Source organism: Taurulus bubalis, assembly GCF_910589615.1.
Source record: "Taurulus bubalis genome assembly, chromosome: 6".
Lineage (NCBI taxonomy): Eukaryota > Metazoa > Chordata > Actinopteri > Perciformes > Cottidae > Taurulus > Taurulus bubalis.
This window is the reverse complement of record NC_136594.1, coordinates 18,226,954-18,248,114: the sequence shown is the minus strand read 5'-3', so window position 1 is coordinate 18,248,114 and position 21,161 is coordinate 18,226,954. Positions and strand designations below refer to the sequence as shown.

The 21,161-nt window shown below is 41.2% G+C and overlaps 2 protein-coding genes across 2 annotated transcripts; both read right to left on the bottom strand.

The window, feature by feature from the left end:
* Positions 1-1,473: 1,473 nt before the first annotated feature.
* Positions 1,474-14,081, bottom strand: cc2d1a (coiled-coil and C2 domain containing 1A). The gene is made up of 28 exons (XM_079219436.1): positions 14,010-14,081; positions 13,710-13,779; positions 13,454-13,589; positions 13,214-13,320; positions 12,511-12,735; positions 12,039-12,354; positions 10,647-10,756; positions 10,472-10,544; positions 9,624-9,716; positions 9,409-9,536; positions 8,632-8,704; positions 8,414-8,547; positions 7,907-7,994; positions 7,717-7,793; positions 7,457-7,552; positions 6,847-6,969; positions 6,616-6,674; positions 5,704-5,820; positions 4,601-4,674; positions 4,458-4,516; positions 4,213-4,364; positions 4,009-4,099; positions 3,768-3,923; positions 2,227-2,394; positions 2,001-2,127; positions 1,820-1,896; positions 1,693-1,740; positions 1,474-1,607 (listed from the first exon to the last, which is right to left on the bottom strand). The coding sequence occupies exons 2-28, from the start codon at positions 13,764-13,766 to the stop codon at positions 1,575-1,577; spliced, it is 2,997 nt and encodes a 998-aa protein (XP_079075562.1). The 5' UTR covers positions 13,767-13,779; positions 14,010-14,081; the 3' UTR covers positions 1,474-1,574.
* Positions 14,082-19,449: 5,368 nt separating this feature from the next.
* On the bottom strand, positions 19,450-20,139 carry nanos3 (nanos homolog 3; the record flags this gene model as incomplete). Its single annotated transcript, XM_079220227.1, has 1 exon — positions 19,450-20,139. One exon carries the CDS (start codon positions 20,137-20,139, stop codon positions 19,450-19,452), a length of 690 nt encoding a protein of 229 aa, XP_079076353.1.
* Between the last annotated feature and the right edge of the window lie 1,022 nt (positions 20,140-21,161).

Sequence of the window (21,161 nt, the reverse complement as noted above, 5' to 3'; positions counted from 1 at the left end):
AATGGGGTGAGGCAGTGGTGGATTAGGACACACACATGATTATCTGCTGTGTCACATGACTAAAAAACTATGAGCAGAGTTATAAAAAAAAAAAAAAAAAACATACAGCAAGGCTCATTTAAAGTCGCTTGCTACTTTCTGGCTGCATGCAATCAATGAGGATCACCAGAATCTGCTGTCGACGGCACTGCTGTCAGTTTAGTAGGTTGTCAAACACACAGAGGAAACATCTGTTTTAAACAGAATAAAGAATACTCGTTGTTGTACATCGAAAGCTGTTGTGGCAAAATGACTAAGCTGCATTTGTCACACACACCTTATGAAGTTTTACTGGTCTGGCCTGAATTTTGTACCCTTGACTTCACAGTAAGTGTAAAGTAGAGAGGAACGACAAGGACAGGGATATCTGTGGTGGAACAGAAATAGAAATGAGCAATTACCCAGCCTTACTGGCACATATTGGGTTGTCTTCCTTTGGGCAGACTATTCGTCACCCACTGTGATGCTACTGGAGAGCTCAGTGGGACAGATTCTGGTTTTGTAAACTGCATATGCCAAAATGTGTGCAAACTAGCAGCACGCTGACACAGCAGCTGATAATTATTTTATAATCGACAGCATAATGGGCTTAATATTGTTTAAGAGTTTAAAAAGAAATCCAAGTGGAGCCGCCTATTACTCATGACTCTGAATACTCTTTGAATATACGCAAAGGATTGGTGTGAAGAAAGTGAAGATGAAGAAGACAACAAAGAAGAAACAGCTGATGAAGATGCAGCAGAAGAAGAAGAAGGAATCTTTTTGCAGAGCTAAGATTCTGCCACATTCATGGCACGCTGCTAACACCCCCTCTCCCCAGCCCCAAAGGCGACTCTACGTCTGATCTAGTCGTCTCCTTGGTGACACAAACACTAATCCCTCATTATGGGATGTAGGCTGCGGCGCCCCGAAGCCCCATTTTTTTATTCCCATATCACACCACTCCAAACGGAGCAGATTACTGTAATCTGGGAACACTGGAGCAGACAGATTAGATTAAGCTCATTACACACATAAAATATGGGAAAAGGGGTTAAAAACTCCTCACTATTGGTTAAACACACTTCAGAGCACACACACACACACGTTTTTTGGTCATCTACGGACACCACCTGACTCTCGGAGTTGGTGCCAAATGTAAAACTTATAAATCGTCCGACAGATCTCTTCACCAAAGGTAATGTATGTTACGCTTCAGAAGCAGCTTTTTCAAGCATTTAAGTGCAAATAAACCTGCTCCTTCACTGGATCACACATTTTAATGCTTACTTTCATTTCTGTGTCCCAGATTATTCCAGATTCCAGATTATTTTTTAATTACTTTCACAGGGGACTAACCACCAAGTGACACACGATTTATGATCAATTGACAGAATTATCCGGTCGGTTCATGTAGTTGTCATGAAATGAGCAGCATGGAATCATGCTAAAGGTGCTTAAAGTCTGTAATGTAGTGTTTGTATACGAGTGTGCATAAGATAGAGAGACATGACATAACAGTACTCGAGCCAAGTCTCCACCCCCTTACTGTCTTCTCATCCCGTGCGTTTCCTTTGCAGCGATTCCAGCTGAAGCAGATAGGAAATACATAACATTAAACATAATTTGCATATTCATGATGATAAAACATTCGTTGGTATCGACAGCCCTTACCTCGTTCTCTACCATCCTAAACCTGCCAAGTGCATCCTTGGCAGCTTCCTATAATAAGACAAAGAAAACTTTACATCATGAGGCCCAAACCCCAAAACACACACACTCTCTGTTCAACTGTACTCACCCTGTTGCCTTGGCTGGAGAGCTTCTTCACGGAGTCCGATAAGTCTTGGACGGAGCGCAGCAGCACACTTTCATACTCTACACACGTGGGGAAGGAAGACGTAGGTGTTTAAAGAGGTTGAGACATATAATCACACGTGGTAGTTAAGCAAATACTCGTTTGTATTCTTTGTGCGCGTTACCGGTCAGTAGAGCTTTGGAGCCTCGCTCCAGCTGTGCTTTCTGCCACTGCAGTCTGTGCGTGACCTCTTTGTGTTGGAGGACGAGGTCGGCTGGGGGATGCTGCTGCGCCTTTCGATACTCTGCAATCTGAGAGACGGGCGTAATGACTTGACGAGACTTTCGCATGAGAGAAGTGGATTTTGTGGACAGGGGTAGACCACAACATACATAAACACACACAAATACCCTTCTCTCCAGCCGCTCTCTGTCATGGTTGAGGAGGCTGAAGCTGCGGAGTTTGTACTGAGGAGGAGAGTTGTTGGGATGGCTGCTCCTGCTGCTCGCTTCATGTTTGCTGCTCGCTTCATGTTTGCTGCTCGCTTCATGTTTGGGTTTAGACCGAGGAGATGGAGCCTGATTCACACACACACACACACACACACACACACACACGCACGCACACGCACACGCACACACACACACACACACACACACACACACACACACACACACACACACAGTCAATCTATTGAATGCCAATGGTGTTAGCTTCCGTTACAGGTCTTGCAGGTATAGAGCTTGCAAAGGGGGCGGCAGGATGACAGCGTATTAATCAGATTAATTACAGACTGTAGACCCGGTTATGCTTGAGACAAACTAGTGTGTCGTCCAACCAGGTCTACAGTCATTACAAACAGTAATACTTGAAAGTATGGCCAAATCAGATTTCCATACAAATAACTCTTTTAAGATATATTTTGTTCAAGTTTTGCAGCAGCTACAGAGCATTACAAACATAAATAACCCCAGCCAATCCCCTTCCTCAACTTGTAACCACAGGAGAAGGAATGGTAGAAGATTGAGCAAAACAAATATTCTTGATACTAAATAAGACATTAAATACAACTAAAATAATTAGGTGAGTGAATAGATCAAATATAATAGCTTTGGCTGTAGAGTCAGGGGCAATAACATGACTCAGTGCATTGAAGAATGATTTAAACAGTTGCCATTTTGTAACAAATTGATCATTTGAACCCCTCAAAATGTATCTAACTTTCTTAAGCTTAAAGAAAGAGCATCACATCTTTAAAACATGTATAGATGACGAGGGCTGTGCAGACATCCACTCAAGGAGAATTCTGCATTGTAGAGCAGAATTTCCAGAGAATTTTGACAAAAGAAAATGTGAATTAATGGAAGATTTATTTTACTACTGTTGTGTCAATATTAGGAGCAAGTCCATTGAGATAAACGGCTGGTGGTGAACATTTTCAGTCGTGCCATTGATGTGGAAACGATAGAAATATGGAATTTGTTGGTTTTCACGTTATAGTTTGAGGAACAATATAGTTTCCAGTTTCACAGATCAAATTTATTGACACATAAGTCACATGCAAGTCTGTTTCCAAAAAGATAAACATTGTTAGATATAGATAATACAGGCGTCTAGCTGAAGCTTATTTGCAGCCTTACCCTCGTAAGGCTGGGTTTTTATCGAGACAGTTGTGTAAAGATTAAAAAATGAGAAGTTAAAATCCTGCAAACTTATCGAACTTTGTCTCATCGTTGGTTTCTCAATGTTACAAAATGCTGTCCACGCCCCAAATTCTGACCTTTTGTTACTCGTGCCCTGACAATATGATATGAATAAGTGCGAACATGACCCGGCCGGCTGGAGCCTTTGTGAGGAGTTCTTCCTTGTGTCCGACAGCGATTTGCTCCACTTCACTTTTCTCCCACAGTCTACACACATGCAGGTCAGGGGAAATGAATACTCCACTCACTCGTTTCTTTTGTCTCTCTGGAGGAGAAAGGGACGACACCGGATCGAGAACCAGCCACTTCTCCGTCACCGGCTGGAGTTCAACTCCTGTTAAAGGCTCTCTGATCTTCACCTTCACCTCCAACTTGCCCCCTGTAGCTTTTCGTCCATCCATCACCTATGAAACACATTGTTAGATAGAACTGCTGTGTACATGCATATATATACCCATGCATTTGTGTTTTCTTGCCAGCAACACTCACCTCTATTATTTCTCTAACGTCACACTGGTTTTCTAAGGCCTCAAGCTTCATCTGAGCAGTGCCCACAACTCTGTCTGTCTTAAACAGGCCTCTGTGAATACAGAGAGAATAATACAACTGACAGCACAACAGACATGACATTTACAGCATAAATCATGAGGATAAAGAGGGAAGCTTCGTCCCAAAGCGGTTTGTGCTTTGTACCCCTTGTGGACGATTTCAAACTTGATTCCTTTGGACTGGAAAACTCGTTTTAAGCCTCGGTGGGTTCGGTTGATGTTGAGTTTGAAATTCTCTTTAAACTCGGGGTTGTTGGTGCTCTTTACCGTGCCCGTTTTGTCCCTCTGAGCCTCCTCCTACACGCATATAAATGATTGCATTAAAACACATCTAGATATAGCCAGAGTGAAGCATCCACACTCTACTCACTGAGTGAGAGAGATTCTTACCGCACTGGGAAATGGAAACTCAAACTTCACACTGGTATCCAGATCGTTGGGTGAGACACCTGAAGGCAGAGTAGGTGTACGTGAACATACAGTTGACACATTACTGCCTGGTTATTTCAAAGACGCAGAGCTGCCATCAGTACCTGAGGGACACGGTAGGTTGATGCCTTTGTTGATGTACAGTATCAGGTCATTGGGTGTCAGGCCGGAGTGGATCCTAAATAACAAAAACAGGAGTCATGACCATTTAGAAAAAAACATTAAGAGTGACGGACAACAACCAGTCAGCATCCCTGAATGCCACATAATCCAGACTGTTGATGAGTCTGTTTATGAGTCACTGCCAGAGTCACCTAGCGGTTAGCTCAGCATGATGCTGGAGTCGAGCCAGAGTGAGTCAATCTGACTCATCTACAGCTTTAGTCAGGGAAAATGTCTTTTCAAAACCAAACATCTAATGTATGTGTTGAGAAACTTTATAATCAAATATACATTCAGCTCTGTTGCAAAGCTATAACTAAAACAATAATTATAAAATTTGAATCAGTGTTTCAGGGATGTTAAAACCAGCAAGGATTGCTAATAAAAAAAAAATACTGATATTATTTAGCTGTCAGAAATCCTCGGGGTCAAAAAAAAGAAAGAAATCCTTTAACTGGAATGCAACGATTATTACTAGTTTATCCTTACATTCAAGTAAAGGGAGACAGGATCTTTGGGTGTGAACACACATAAATTAAGCTCACTTGTGCCGTTTTAACACACACTTTACGTTCACAAAACGTTAATAAACAAAATACTATTTAGTCATAAATCAATGTATTGGAAAGGTTCAAGTTTTGATTTGTTGATGCTGCTAGAGGAAAACTCCTCATTCTGTGGTGGACATCAATGTGTGGACCAAGTTGCATAGTGAGCCATGCAATAGTTTTAAGATTTCTCAATAAAAGCTAACCTCAAGGCAACGTTAAAAGAAAAGTAAACGGGATCACCAAAGTCACGAATTGTTATCCTCTAGAAACCATAAACATCTGTACAAAATGAAATGTCAATCCATCTGATTGTTTGTTGAGATATTTCTGTCTGGACCAAAGTGGTGGATTATCAGTCATGACCATGGCAAAAATGTGTTCAATTAAACTATTTCTGTCCTTATGGAGCACAAGTCGTTAAAAACAACAACATTATAACTAAATAATATTATATCATTATCAATCATGATCAATTATCTATGTTTGTTTCTGACTTGACGGTATTCAGGGTTCTCTCCTCCGTGCGGCACTTGGGGACTGGCTGGCCCTTGGAGTGGGCGTTCTTCAGTATGTCGATGTTCTTCATACACTCCTCGACGAGCTTCTCAAACCTGGTCAGAAACAGATATGGTCCTTAAACACAACTGATCATATCGCATAGGGAGTCTTACAGGATGGACTGGTGCTTGAACGGTCATAGGTCTGATCTCTGCTCAGATCAAACAAACACACGTATTCCTGCCTTTTTTACATAAGAAATGTAGGAGCTTGATAGGTGGAAATGTCATTTTCTTTTTCTCGGCAATGACAATATTTTTTAAAGCAAAACTGAAGGAAAAGTAAGCAATTAAGGAATGCATGATGTGCGATGGTTGAATGTATGTGAAAAAAATCTGTGAGGAGAACGTGTAAAATATTCAGCGTGACATGAAAGTTACACTGTTAGCACTAAAATATGTAAAATCAGTCTGATGATGATGTGCTCAGTTGAATAAATACAGTAGTATTTCAGTAAATATATTAATCTGCGTAATTTTGCAGGTACATATCAAACATAAGCATCTCAAGTGTGAGAATTTGCAAATTTTCAGCTTTTAATGGGATTAAAATGCATTTCTTTGGGCTTGTGACTGTTGGTCAGAGTTAGCATTTTGAAAACACTGGGCTCTAGCAAATGATGATGATGATGATGATGATGATAAAATGAATAATCAATCATTTGCTCTCAAATTTTGTATGTCTTTGGTCGCTGCCTGTGATCAGTGATGAGAAAAAAATCCTCCAAAAACCTGATTAAGCATCAACCAAAATGAATATTATACCATCAAATCAATCACAGATTAATTTAATGTAATGAAAATGGCCTATTGGCATTGTTTAAAAATATACCACACAGGGTCTCTTACTTCAGAGCCTCAGCCACATTGCCCACGAGTGTGAGCTGTTGAGAGTATCGCAAACATTTCTGTGGAGATACAGGACAAAGGAAGGCGTTGGTACGAGAACAGACAATAGCCAAAGACATCATGACTACATTATGATATCAACATCAGAATAAGCGGATGTACAGCAAGATTTAGGAGATGCGCTTTCTTATACAATATACATAAAAGAAGAAGGGAGAGGAGTGTCCTGACCTCATGCTGCTTCCGCAAAAGATCCATGAGGCCGTGGTACTGCTCACTAGAGCGAGGGGAGAGAGGCGAGGAGCGGGAGCGAGCCAGGGAGTAGTCATCCTCACCGACTGGAGCGCTGGGAATCTGTCAGGGAGGACACAATTACAAATGTGGAGCGAATCAAATAAATCTGTCGTAGAAATTGTGAAAATGTCTTTTAAGCTTGTGTGATATTCTGGAGCCAGAAAGGAAGACAAACTAACAGAGGAACAGAGTTAATATTCCTGGTAATTACAGTGTGGGGCTGAGTCAGAGGAAGTACGGTTATTTGAAACAAAGATGTTAAAATAAAACTCAGGAAGAATGAAAGAAAGTCATATGGGAGAAGTGGCAACTATATGAAATATTAATAGAGGAATTGCACTGAAAAGAAGAAGAAAATAAACACAAACACACTCTATCGCACTTACACACACAAAGTGAGACTGTGATGAGCACAAAGGTGCTTCCTTCCTGCCATCTTCTATTTCTGTCCCATTTTGTGTTAACACACCTCACACTTTTGGTTGCTCCTGTGTCGAAATCTCACACACACACGCGACACACGCACACACAAGAATATATGTATGACCTTGGTGACATCAACAGGGAGGCCGGACTTGGCAGCGGTGACCATGAGGTCCAGTCCCTTGGCGTGTCTGAGGTGCTGCGCTGCTCCAGTCATGTCCTGCAAACCATCACACAGCAGCAGGTGCACCAGTCAAACCACCGCAACTCAACAGATGTTCAAGACTCCAATTAAACAACAGGCGGCTGTAATAAAGACGTCCACCAAAAATATAAAGATGCCAGGGAATCTATCAGCAACGATATGAAAAAAAAACAGCTTACCTTCATCTGTTTGGAGCGCAGTGCTGCACGCATAAAGGCCTGTCGCCTTAGCAACAGGAAATCCAATTGCTGCTGGGCTGCAAGGATAATTAAGAGAAAAAGAAGTGAAACTCTGCCTTGTGTAGCACTCAAACTCCTTGTTTGGAACATTGTGTACATGCAGGCAGAGCACAGAGCATGCTGAATGCACCTTTAGCTCCCAGTTTTGGAACTGAGGAGCCTCCGGGGGTCTGAGGGGCCGGAGACTTTGCTTTCTGGGCAAGTGGACGCACTGCAGGCTGTGGAGAAAGAAAACGTGAGGGTAAGGGTGCTAATCACGTGAGGGTAAGGATGCTCATCACAGAAACACAATGAAACATACACACAGATGTCTAGGTACAGTACTGTTCTCTTCAAGTGACATACCTGTAAGCTTGATTTAGCATTTTTAACTATTTCAACAGCTATTTCTTAACTAAATTGTGTGAGTTACTGTTTGAATACTTTCCCGTGATTTACTGTGAAGCATGATGTTAACGTAAGAGTCAGGAGGAGTAGCAGAGACAACAGTAACATTCAATAACCTAGCACAGAAGCTGGCAAGACAAACAATAACACTTTGCTAGCCCTACTTAACAGGCAACCAATCAGATTTCTTGGCTGCACAACAACAACTTGACCATTTGGTGCTACCTTTATGTAGTTATTTATTTTTTACCTTGGCAGCCTCTCTTGGTTCATCCTCTTCATCATCTTCTGCGTCTGCATCCTGATTAGCTATTTTCATCGCCGTTTCCAGGACACCCATGAAGTTCTGCTGACCCCCCTCTGAGCCCTGAAGTGGAGGACAGCCTACAAGAGCAACACACACATGACTTACTGCGACTACAAAGTGCAGCAGAGGTACAATCCTGAAACACACCGGGAGAAAGTTACCTGGCGGCACAGGGAGGTCAGACAGGGTGACAGGTCGTCCAGCTTTGTTAGCTCTGATGGCATCCTGGTATTGCTGTTAAGAACAGAGAAGATGATTTATAATTATGTTATTAAGGAGGATTACACACTTGGACAATCTTATATTATTACATCCTGGTATTATTATCTTGATTTATATTATGAAATATAACATTAGCATTGTAAATCAGATGAAATACAAAATAAAGAGTGGCTTTCCTGCACATTAATACAATACTGACAGAAGCATAACTCCCACATGGAGATCAATGTCATCAATGTGCTTCCACTCCTACAAATGCAATATACAAGCCACACACATTTTGTCCTTTATTTCATGTTCTTGTCTTCATGTTCTTGTTTTATTCATTAACCCAACCTCAGCCAGATCTACTTCAAAATGAAATATTTCCCCCACAATGCCTTTCAACAATCCTCAGAGAACAAGGCAGACTTTATTGCAGGTTATTCTATTAGGTGGAATGAGCAACAGAAGTGGTTACAGTAAAAGCAACAGAGGGTATTTCCAGTCAAAATAAAGTGAGTCACACTCCAGTTATTTAGGGAAAAGAGAAAAACACACCACCAAACAGCAGGCAGGAGCAAAAGGTGCATCCCAAATTGCTGCATCTTTAGGAATATCTAACGCTGTAGTTTCTGCTGTAAGTATTCATTATTTTATTTTTTAAGAAATACAATTATTTGCTTTGAAAATAGTTCCAACCATATTCTATAAGTATATAAGGGTATGGTGTGTACCTTGACAATGCGCTGGTGCATGCGAGCCTTACGATCATCTCCTTTGCTCTTGGCTCCCTCTGCTGCTGACTTGTATATGTCCATCCTCTGCTGCAGGGCTTCTGCCAAACTGCTGGGAGCAGGCAGATCTGTGCAGGACACACACACACGTTATTCTTCAAATTCAACGTGGAACATTTTTATCATCTGAAGGATCAGTTCTACTGTAGTCTTACCTGCAGCGGGTGAAGGTGCAGGTGCAATAGGGGTAGCAGGTTTAGAGGAAGACTGAGGAGGAGGAGGTGCACAGTGTTCTGCTACTACGTCTCCTGCAAATGAGCAGACATCAGATGAGGGGTCGAGATAGGATTATCATCATCATAATAGCCTTTACTTAATCAGGTAAGAAACAGCAAGTTATACACAAGCATATTACAAACAGCGTCATCAACAATCACAGACATACCTAATAGGTCCCGAATTAAAAATCATTCTATTTATATGATGCAAAGGTCTTCCAACGTTCAGTATTTGCCAATGGGTGTAAATAGTTTGTAGTGAGGACAAGCCAACTTTTGTATATAGCACACAGTGCTGAATATGATGTATTTCCTGTTGTTTTAATGTGGAATCAAATTTACAGACATTCATGAGACTGAACAAGCTCCTTTTCAGTCCCATTATGTATGGCAGGAAGATGCAGGATAGAACTATGGGTTCTTGAGAATATAACATATTTTGTCTTATCAGTAGTACAAGTTTGAGGTTTAGCAGTGATGTCTAAAGAACGTTAAAGGCAGGCTGTAATCTAGACATGGCTGTGGTTGGAAAAGAGCCATGTGCATATAAATGTATATCATATAACTGTGTCCCATCAGACACATATGCACAAACCCAGTTTGAGCATGATCTTCCAAATTTGAGAAAAAGTACTTTTGTTTTATTAATCTCTTGGGACATTCTTTCTTCTTGAAGCAATCAGAGTAAAATATTTTTTAAATACATCAGGCTATGGTGTTTGAGTAATGGAAACAAAAGTCAAAAACTTTCCAGTAAAGTATTCCTTTAAAGTGGCTACACTGACCAGGAGGAGGAGGTAGAGAGCTCAGGTCGATTGGTTCGCCTCTGTCCAGTGCCTCCACCAGCATGTCCAGCTTCTGCATAAAGGAAGGTCAACTCCATTAGGATTGACTTTCTATATACAAGTATACAAACAAATAGATGTATTGTTGTGATGACATTGACATTGGTTCTGTGACCTTGGCGGTGAGGTAGAGCTGTTTCGCCCGGTCTATGTCGAAGTTCTGTTTGGCTTGTATGGCAGCAATCTTATACTCCCTCTGTCTCGACAAAACTGCCTGTTTCAGCTCTGAATGGAGGGAGGGCACAAAATAGAAAACAACACAAAAAGACTTGTTGGTTTAAAAGCTCAGGACGATCACATTTACATTAAGCTGAACATTTATTATATCATTAGTTATCAAATAGTATATATAAATATTTAGTTAATTAATAAGTTTGATTATATATTTTGTAATACATATCCCTGTTGATAAGACTGGAGTATTGATACGCTCAAACGTTATTGGTTCTTTTATTGTTACTTTTTTTTTGGTACAGTTTAGTGTAATTTATTATCAAGCTGCAGCCTCTACACCCGAGTCGGGGCTGACCCAACGAACAGCAGACCAGAAAGGCCAAGATGGAGACACTGAAGTGAACCAGGTGAAGTAAAGATAACTATGACAACTAAGCTTGTTTCTGTAAGTGTAATAAAACCTTTGATACTAAAAAGCCATTACTTTTTCAATATACCTGTTCAACAAGCATAAACATGATCGGCTCTGTGCGCTCTCATCCACCGCTGTTATGTTTACACGAGCACAGAGCACTGGATCTGCAAAACAAGCTAAAACAAAAACTCTCCGTATGTAGTCTGACTGTTAAGCTTTGTCTGCCAGATTTATTTGCAATAAGATATTAATTTGTTGTTGTAAACATTACTGTTCCTGCTCTAGAAACAGTTTGTTATATTTAAAATATAAATACATTCTAATCCTGTTCTCAATTTATTTACTGTTTAAAAAATATATTAAAAAGCAAGCATCATTAATGAAAAAGAACCAATAAAAGTATTAATAAAGAACCAAACCAATAAGGAGTATCGATAAGAGTAGTAGTATGGATACAATCCTAACGGTACCCATCCCTAGGAGAACTACGGTGGCTGACACAGATATGTGCATGGCTCTCTCCAGAGCCAGTGTTTGTAGGTGTTTGTCTGTTCTGGGCTATTGTAGTCAAATGGGGGTGTAACATGTAGGTATTAAACGGCTCATTATTACTACAGTCCTTTTTTTTCAGGTGATTATACGCTAAAGAAAACCTTTAAGTTTGACATTCAAATTGTACTGTGGAACAAGCCATGGAACAAGCCATCAGTCAGAAGAGGTGAAAAATAGGATGACCAATAATCATTGAGTCACTTTGAGTGGCAGTGCTAATCTGATGACAAAGTTGATGAATTTGAAGTGTTAATTAAAGTGGACCAATATCCCCACATCTTGACTCTTATACATCCAGTACAGAGAAGAAGTGGCAAGGTGGAGAGACTTTCACAGCGAACTCTGTATGTTATCATGTGTGTTTACCTGAGTGCTGTGTGTTAGGCTGGCCGGGGGTGAGGGGAGAGATTGCAGGTGTTTCCGGGGTGAAGGCGAAAGCAGGCTTTTGGGGCACCGTCAGATGGAGTGGCTTCATATTAGGAGTTTTCGGCGCAGCCTCCCTTAGAGGTTTCTGATTTGTGGGAGTAGAGGGCATCAGCGTGGGCCCTGGCAGTTCTCGTTCCTTGATCAATTCAGACTCCTCTGTGGCGTTGGCCTTTCCACCGAGAGCAACTGGAGGCGGAAAATCCTCCTCGTTGACTGGTTTTCCTTTCCTGACAGATGTCAACATGGACTGCAGTGTCTAGTGTTGAAGAAGAAAAAAATAGAGCATAAAAATTAAGAAAGTTGCAATGTATTATGATATAAAATCTTAGATTAATTCAAAAGAGGCCTATTACGACATTTGTATGGGGATCAACTTGTTCTGAGGATGTTTCCTCTTCCTTCTCCAGTTTACCTTCAACCCACGCTCATATCTCCGAACTTTGCTCGTCTCCCCTGCAGCCTTAGCTTTGGACATGGCTAATATATACATGTCAATGCGCTCCAGTAGGAGAGACTCCAACCCAGTGGCACCACCGGGAGCAGCAGAGTGGGATGTGACGCTCACGTTGGGAGAAGTCGTCGTGATGGCAGGAGGAGTTTGTGCCTCATCATCCCCTAAAACCTCATTCAGTTCTGCCTATGTATGGAGACATAGAAATGTATGCAGTAAAAACAAATCCAGATATTTAAAGCAATTCAGCAGCTAAGATTTACCAATATATTCTTAGTGGAATGAAAGGGATTTGGGATGCAGCTAACAATGTGTTTGTATTATCAGTTAATCTGCTAAATTAAGTAAATTTAAGTTTAAATTAGGTGAAGACAAAAAGAGGTGACATTTTCCAGTACAATTTCTCAGACCCCAAGAAGATGTCTTCCAATTGCTTGTTTTGTCCAAAACACAAACATATTAAGTTTATGATCATATATTATATATATATAACAAATTCAGCACATTGGAGAAGCTTGGACTAGTCAATGGTTGACATTTTTGCTTTTAAAAATAACTGACACAATTAAAAAAAATGTTCCAAATACATTTTCTGCCAATTTATCAATTAATTCTCAGATTGTTTCAGCTATGAAAAGGGACAAAAACAGTGTGAGTGTGTTACCAGCAGATCTTCATCATCATCCAGATCTTCATCCCCCATTTCCTCATCATCCAGGTCTTTCATACAAAGTGCAGCCATTTGCTCTATATCCGCCATGGGAACAGGAGCTGTAGGGACACAAATGCATCACAAGCAGCACTAAATCATGTACAGAATATCAACATTTAAACACTGAAACGTGAATAAAAAGACTATAAATAAAATGTCTATAAATTAGATATAGGAAAGAATCTTTCTCACCTCTGCCGTCACCTTTCTTCCCTTGTGACCTCCCTCCACCTCCTCCCATCAGATTCAGAAGCTCTGCCTCCAGCTCTTCATCATTCCCCTCATCATCCATCCCTCCATCTGGGGTCAGGTCCAGGAGCAGCCCCATCTGAGACACAGCAAGGCAGACAGAAGTAAAGACAGGGACAGAGGTGGTGGATCATACTTGTTGTTGACATAATATATATCATTCACACGTCTCATTATCAGACGTGATAACAGGTGTTACCTGTTTGGCTCGCGCTGCCCCTTGACCCCGGGGAGGGGGGTTTCTACTGCGGCTCATCGGCTGTTAAACCCTAAAAGTTAAGAAGGGATTCATTTAACTAGGAAATAAGTAGAAGAACATGTCCATAACTGAGTCTCCACTGCTATGCACCTATTGCTTCAATAGCAGTCACTTTGTGCAATTTTAGGTAATCATTCAAACTGTTTTGTATCGAGTTAGCTTATGTGTGGTAAAGTGTTAGCTAACACAACAAACAATTGATCTGTACATAGACACCGCACGTACACTCAAGGTATTTACCTTTCCACGGACCGTGAGTTGGCGTGTCCGTAACAGCAGCTCAGGTTGGTTTATTTAAGTCGAAAAATGCTCAGAAACAACGTGAGAAAAGACACAATATATAAAAGCGGGCGTGTGATATAACGTTAACTTTAAGCTGTCAAAACGAGAACGGTAAGCTGTGAAATGTACTTCCTACATTGCGTCTCCGGTGGCAACGGACATCGCGCTTTACGGCCAGACGAAACACACCCATTACTGACGTAAAACACCGACGTTACGTTACAAGTCAAGTCCGTGATTCAGGTGGGTGGTTCAAATATAGCGCGACATGTTGTCACTATCTTTCTCCTGGGAATGAATTTAGTATAAATTGGTTGTTTTTAAAACTCAGCAAGCACACTCAGTACATTACACAAGTCATATCTTAAACTTTCTTCATCCAGTCAGTGAACTCGTGCCACTTTGTAGATGTTAGCTAGCTGCATTTCCACAGGAACTAACATCACTTAGATTTGGCTATAAACAAACCAGATATGACCGTAACAATGGAACTTATTTATGTTATGTACGGGCTATATATCTGCTGGTTTGTTGTTATGTCTTAATTGGTTTGATTTATTTTTAATATTTAGGAAAAAGAGATGGCCAAAGGAAAAGCAAAGACCAACAACAGCAATGGTAAAGCAGTTGCTATCATCCCATTACATGAGCTAACTTAGATGTGCTAATATTTGTTTTTTTCTTTGGAAGAAAAATTATATGATATACAATTGCTTCACTATCATTGATCATTTTAATTGAGTGGATCCTTATGTGTTAAGTCAGCGTAGCTCCAGCACAGCCTCGGTCACTCAGGTCAAGAAAGAGGGAATGTCCAAGTGATGAAATCTCAGAGACTGATGACATCAAGGCTAGTCATCATCAGGTAATTTAAATCACATTTTATCCCCAAATTGTAGACAAGTCATTCTATTTTTGTTTTTATTATTTCAGGACACTGAAGGAAATCATACAACAGTGGATGCCACTATGTTACAATGCCACCACCCTACTCTGCAGGAATCTACTGTTAAAGCATTTGAAGAGAGAGAAGAGACTACAGTCCCCCATACCAGCAATGATTCTCAGCTGAAGGGCTTAAAAGTACATGATGATAATGATGCCAACAAGAGCGGAAAGGATAAAGAGGAAATGACAGCAGAGGAATGTAACACATCAGCATCCCAAACATGCACTGATCAACTCCAGGTCTTGCAAATCTCTGAAGAAAGGGATGCTGCTGCTCTGGAGAATCAACCGGGTGCAGAGGAGAACTCTGAATGTAATTCTGAGAAAAACCAAGAGGTTAGTCAAGAAGAACTCAGCGATGTGGGCATGACTGGTGTCAAGCAAACCACAAAGGAGGCAGCAGTGGGAATACCGGCCAAAAAGAAGCGAAGGATGGGTATGTGTGGTCTGACGGAGAGGGAGCGGAGTCACTTTCTACAGACACAAAAACGTGAAAACGGGCAGAACGGACTGGAAAGAGTTGGAAAGCAGATTTGTAATAACACAGCTGACCTTGTGGCTCAGGAAGAGATTATATCGTCTTCATCATCCTCACTATCCATCCCAGTAGGCAATGTCACAGAGCAGGAAAAGGCAGAGATGAAACTTCAGTTCAGTCACTGTGGAGATGAAGACAGGTCAGAACAATGTAGTGAGGAATCCAGATACAATGTTAAATATCTCAAGCAAGTTTTATTTTTGAATTATTTAGATAAAAAAGTGAAAACCCTCTCCAAACACACACAAAATATACTTGATTACGCTATCAGGATTAAATGAAATGTGTTACTTCTCCCTTGTTGATAACATTGTTTTTAACACACAGGGCAGAAACTGAAGCCCACATTGCTGCAACTACCTCAGATGGCACCAGTGTTGCGTCTGATCCAGGCTGCTCAAAGGGAAATAGTTGTGAGGTTGAGAGAGGTATAGGACCTGGTCCAGAGCAAACTAGTGGCACAAAGTCAGACCTACCTGCAGAGGAGGAAGAGGAGGAGCTTTTGGGAGATCAGGAGCAGCAGGAACATGAGGGAGGCACAGCTGAGAATGTAGCTGAAAAACTTCAGGAGCAAATGCAAGACGGTGAAGATAGGTCAGCAGCCGCCGACCAAAGTCCGGCCATCACTTTTTCCTATCATACAACTCAGAGGGAGACTGAGAATCGGGATGCAATCGAGGCTGCTCCTCTGCAGGTGAGTAGTGTGATCAGGACAAGAGAGGAAGAGTTGACTGGCGATGCAGGGGACGATGACGTAGCTGAAGCAGGTGCATCATCCACACACACCCAGACCGGAGGATTCGAGGCCGTGGAGCTCTGCGAGCTTGCAGTGACACCTAGTGGATCAGAGATGAAAGACAACGTGAGTGGTGGGACAAACTTTTAAAGTACCAGTTTAGTGAAATAATATCAAGCTTTTGTTGAGATTGTCAGAGGTATTTGTTAAAATTAAGCGTCCTTTTGTGTGATGCAATATGCTGTGTTTTGTGTATCATATAATGCCTTTGCTACGTCACATAATTCTGTAGTGTTTATGACTAAAGCGATTAATAGAGTCATGATAGACATCTGACAATAATGTATTGAATGATAAAGTATTTAAGGAAAATACTACAACTTATAAAGGTAGAGAGAAAACCAAACACCACATTGATGCATGTTTATTTCACTTTTTACCGTCTTAACTCAACAGAAATGTTTGATTTATTTTCGTTGCACACAGTGTGGTTCTGGTGGTGAACCTGGTGCTGGTCCTTCTCCTGTGAACGCTGAGCCCCCTCAGACCAGAGACACTACTGACCCGTTTGGATCTGGGTACTTGGGTTATGTGTCAGACTCGCAGCTGAACACCATCATTCTGATGTAAGGAAGTAGGAAAGGGGTTTAAATCCTATAAAACCGTGATAGTGGGGCGCAGAAAAGGAAGCAAGTGAGCCTTTGTCGACTGGCTCTTCAGATAAACTAACAGTGTGAACTGGCTGAGGGTTTAGCTCATTAGAGACTTGGGAAATCAAGTCTACTTCCACCTCGGCAAACTTAGTATTGACAAGTTGGAAAAAAGGAAGAATGAAAGTAAGTGCACCTTTGACACCCCAAACATTGTAAATGAGGAAGGAGGTAGGCATTACGTTTTAACATGTTCACACGCAGTGTACTCAAAGAGACATGTTTGATAAGGGCGTAAGCACTCAATGCGGACCTAACAACTGTAGTGTTTCGTTTTTTTCTTTTAATTTTACTCAGTGAATCAGATTTTTGAGCGTCTGAAGGTGCTCGAAAACTCACCAAACCTGGGACTCATCAGAACCAGGGAAAAATGTCTTATTTTACAGGACTCATGTTCAAATGTGACATAATGGCTCGATAGCACCGTTTACAAGTTGGAGCCCCCATCTCTAAATTTCACATAGATGTATAAACTTTAGTAAGCTATATAAAGTCTCTAGACATTGAAAAAGTGTCTTGGAGGTATAGTGTAAACCCAACAGGAAATCAGACATTTTTTTTTATTTAATGTGCTTGTTTACCATTTATAGGCACTGTATAAACTTCTCCGCGTCAGCACAATATTAAACTTCAAGTTCATACACCACTTATTTTTCATCCATCCAACTTTTTTCTTTCTCTCTATTCAGTGAGGAGGTGGTGATGGAGAGGGAGGAAGATATTGGTTCCCCAGATCATGAAGATGCTACAGACCTGATCTGTGGACTCATCCGAGAACTTTCCTCTCTCAAGTAAGAAAAAGCTCCTTATTCTTCAAGATTGAGCTTTTTTTTTTGGGCCACTTAATCCATTTTCTCTAAACTCCCTCAGAGCCTGCCCCTCTTTCCCAGTTGAACTTTTGACTCATAATACCATTGGTCAGTTTCATCCCCCTCACACCCACCTCTGCGCTCTGATTGGCTGAAGTCAGCTCTGTCAATTTGGCCCCTTTAACCAGGCCCACCATCAAGCCCTGAAGGAAAGCTTTGATGTGGGTGGATGGTAAGCTGATGGCAAATACTGGGCAACAGATCAAAATGCTGTCAAATAGACAAAGTACCCAACAAAGCAACACATTTGAAACAAAAATTCTTAGAAGTCAGACAATCTGACTATATTTTCTTATACTATTAGCATTTATAGCAATGTTTTTTTAATTCTAATTATTTTAACCGTAAGTTTATTGTAATTCTGTGTGTAGGAGGACCCAGCTAAATAAGTTTTTCATTGTACGGAGTAACTGTCTGGTTTCTGTGCAAAAATATCTTGAATGAGAACATTAAGTGTGGTCTTATGTTTTTCACTCATCCCATACTTAACATCTTCAACCAGCCTTAACTCATCGGACTAGTCAAATGCAAATCTGATAGAGAAGAAAAAAGTTATTTAAACTGATTCGTCCTCTTCTTCTAGTCGTAAGGTCATGGCCACACACAGAGAGCTGGAGAACCGGCGCCGCAGCAGTAAAAGTTCAAGGGGCTGCAAACGTTGAGGATCAACTCCCTGCCATCTTGATCTTACCGTTTCCCCAATGGTTTGTGGGTAATAAGGCACTTGTGCTATTGAACATATTATAATCTTATTGTTGTTGTATTGGCTGTTGAAATGTGCAGTTTATTGGCTTAGTTTTCTTGTTCTCCCCAAATAAAGCTGAGTGTTGTTGATTAAATCAGTAATGATTATTTTTCTAAAAGTATCTAACTTGATAACAACAACACAAACAACAACACACACACACGGTCAATTTAGATATTTATAACTTTTGATATACAATATTTTACACTTTTTTTTTCCTTCACAAAGTGATTAGAGCTGACATGGCATTTTAGAAAAGCCACAGGCACAATATTCAAAATAAAATGACATGCCTCAGGAACAGGTATTTTCTTGACACGGAACAAGAGCAAGTCACTCATATTTTAAAATGTTAAAATGCTGACCTGGCCACATGATGTGTAAATGCTATATGCTAGTAAAGTTATCACGGATGACTGTACGTCTTAGAAAGTTATCACGGATGACTAGTCTTAGAAAGGTTTGCTTATTAAGTTATAATCCTTCAATGCATGGACAGGAGATATGAAACTGGACATCAGGTGGCCACGTTTTAAAAATATGTAAAACAAACGTACAGTTTACTTTGAAAACATGTTTTTTTTTTTTTGTTCTTTCTTCTCCCAAACATAATATCTGGCAGTCGTTATTGAAAGTACTTCACACAATATAAAGGGACGCTATTCGAGAAGGCTGACATAAAGACCAGCTGGAAAATAACTAATCAGCATTATAAGGGCTATAAAGCAAACGTGCCAAAGCATGCAAATGAAAACCAAACCACACACACACACACGTGGCAATAAACAAAACCACTCTGGGTAAAGGAGGATTCAGCCGTCTGTGTCTTATTTCTACCAGCCAACTGTTGGTTCAGCGTCTGCAATTTGCGTACACGGAGCTGTACGCGCTGTCAACTTTTGGACAGAAGCGCTTGGTGTGAGCTTTGGCCCCCGTTGCCCCGCACAGAGGACACACATACTGCCGCAGATAGGGACACAACACATCCCCGGTGTGATTCTTCAGCCAGTGGGATCCGCACACCACCTCGGACTCCCCGTTGTGCTTGCAGAAGCTGCAGAACATGCGATCAGGTGACGCAGACAATGGTGGATCCGGAGTTTTGAAACGAGTGGGTTTCTTGCGTTCTTTTAGTCCCCGGGAGCCAGACGGTCTTGGCAGTAGCTTTAAATCTACTGCGCCTGGTGTATCAGCACGACAGGTGTTTGGAGTGTACCACAAACCATCAGCCGGACGTTGATCAGCCGAAGTACCCAGCTGCGTAGCTTCGCCGGAGAGACGTGGCGCACAGTATGCGCCGAGGCCGCTGCTTTGGTGAACTTCGTTAATGCGCACAGACATCAGTGCCTCGCACAGGTAATCAGGTTCGGAGTGTGGAGCTTTGGAGGCTGGAATTGGGGAATCAGTGGCCGTGTGCTGGCCCAGGATCTCTCTGACTGTGTCCGACAGTCCTATGTAGTCTCTCCAGGGCTGGAAACTTTTGCTTTCTGACTCCATGAAGCACGGCAGGTGATGCGAGAGTCCCCAAAATATGCCGTTCATTTTAGCTCCTTCGCGGCCAAACGTCTTCGTCTTGTCTGCCAGACGACCTTTCAGTGAGATGATTGAGTTGTTGACGTTGTAATAACGACGTAAAGGACCGCGGACATACGGCGGTCAGCAAGCGAAAACAAGTTTTGAAGTTGGTAATTGGTAATTGAGTACAAGTGGTGATCTGAAGCGAGGCACACTCCTCCCCCGTGCCAGCAGCCAATCACATGAGCTCATGCACTGCGCCTGCAGGTCATCAAATAAGTGGAGAAAAGCCTCGTGCACATTGCATGCCCACTTCACAGCCACATTTTGTGTTGTCTTTTTTCGAATATTTAAGTCTGTTAAAGATATTCTGGTTAGGAATATCAAGCAAGGAGTTTCACATTTACTAGAAATATGCTATTAAATACCAACATTGCTAAGCATAGTTTGGAATATTGTCTTTCTGTGTAAAATGTATTTTAATTAATGCAGCAGTAACGACTGCTTTGAAAGATTGTAATCTGCAACCTTTACTGCTGAAGACGGCTTTAGTTAAGATTCTAGCTGCATCGTTCTGAACCATTTGAAGACTTTTAGGAACATGCAGCAGGCCTGACAACTAAATGTTATGATAATCCAGTCTGGATGATGCAGAAGTGCTAATTAGGATCTCTGCATTAGCTATGGATAATAAAGACCTGGTTTTAGCAACGTTGCGTTGGTGAAAGAAGGCAGTCTTTGTGATGTCTTGAATGTGCTGATGAAAGGAGAGTTGAAGCGATTGAAACACCAACATTCTTGACAAGCTGACTTTGGGATATCACAGTTGTCAAGAGTTACCATGACTTGATCTAACTATTAATAGTTTATTAAACAAGAACAATGCACATAATTATTTGCCAGCTTTCGACTAGTTTGATAATTTGGGAATAATCATTCGCCTTCATAGGGACAGTCAAGTATCATACAGCAGTGGACATTAATTCCATGACGCAGTATAAATTGACCAAGAGGTGAAATGAGCCCTGAGGTACTTAATATTTCACATC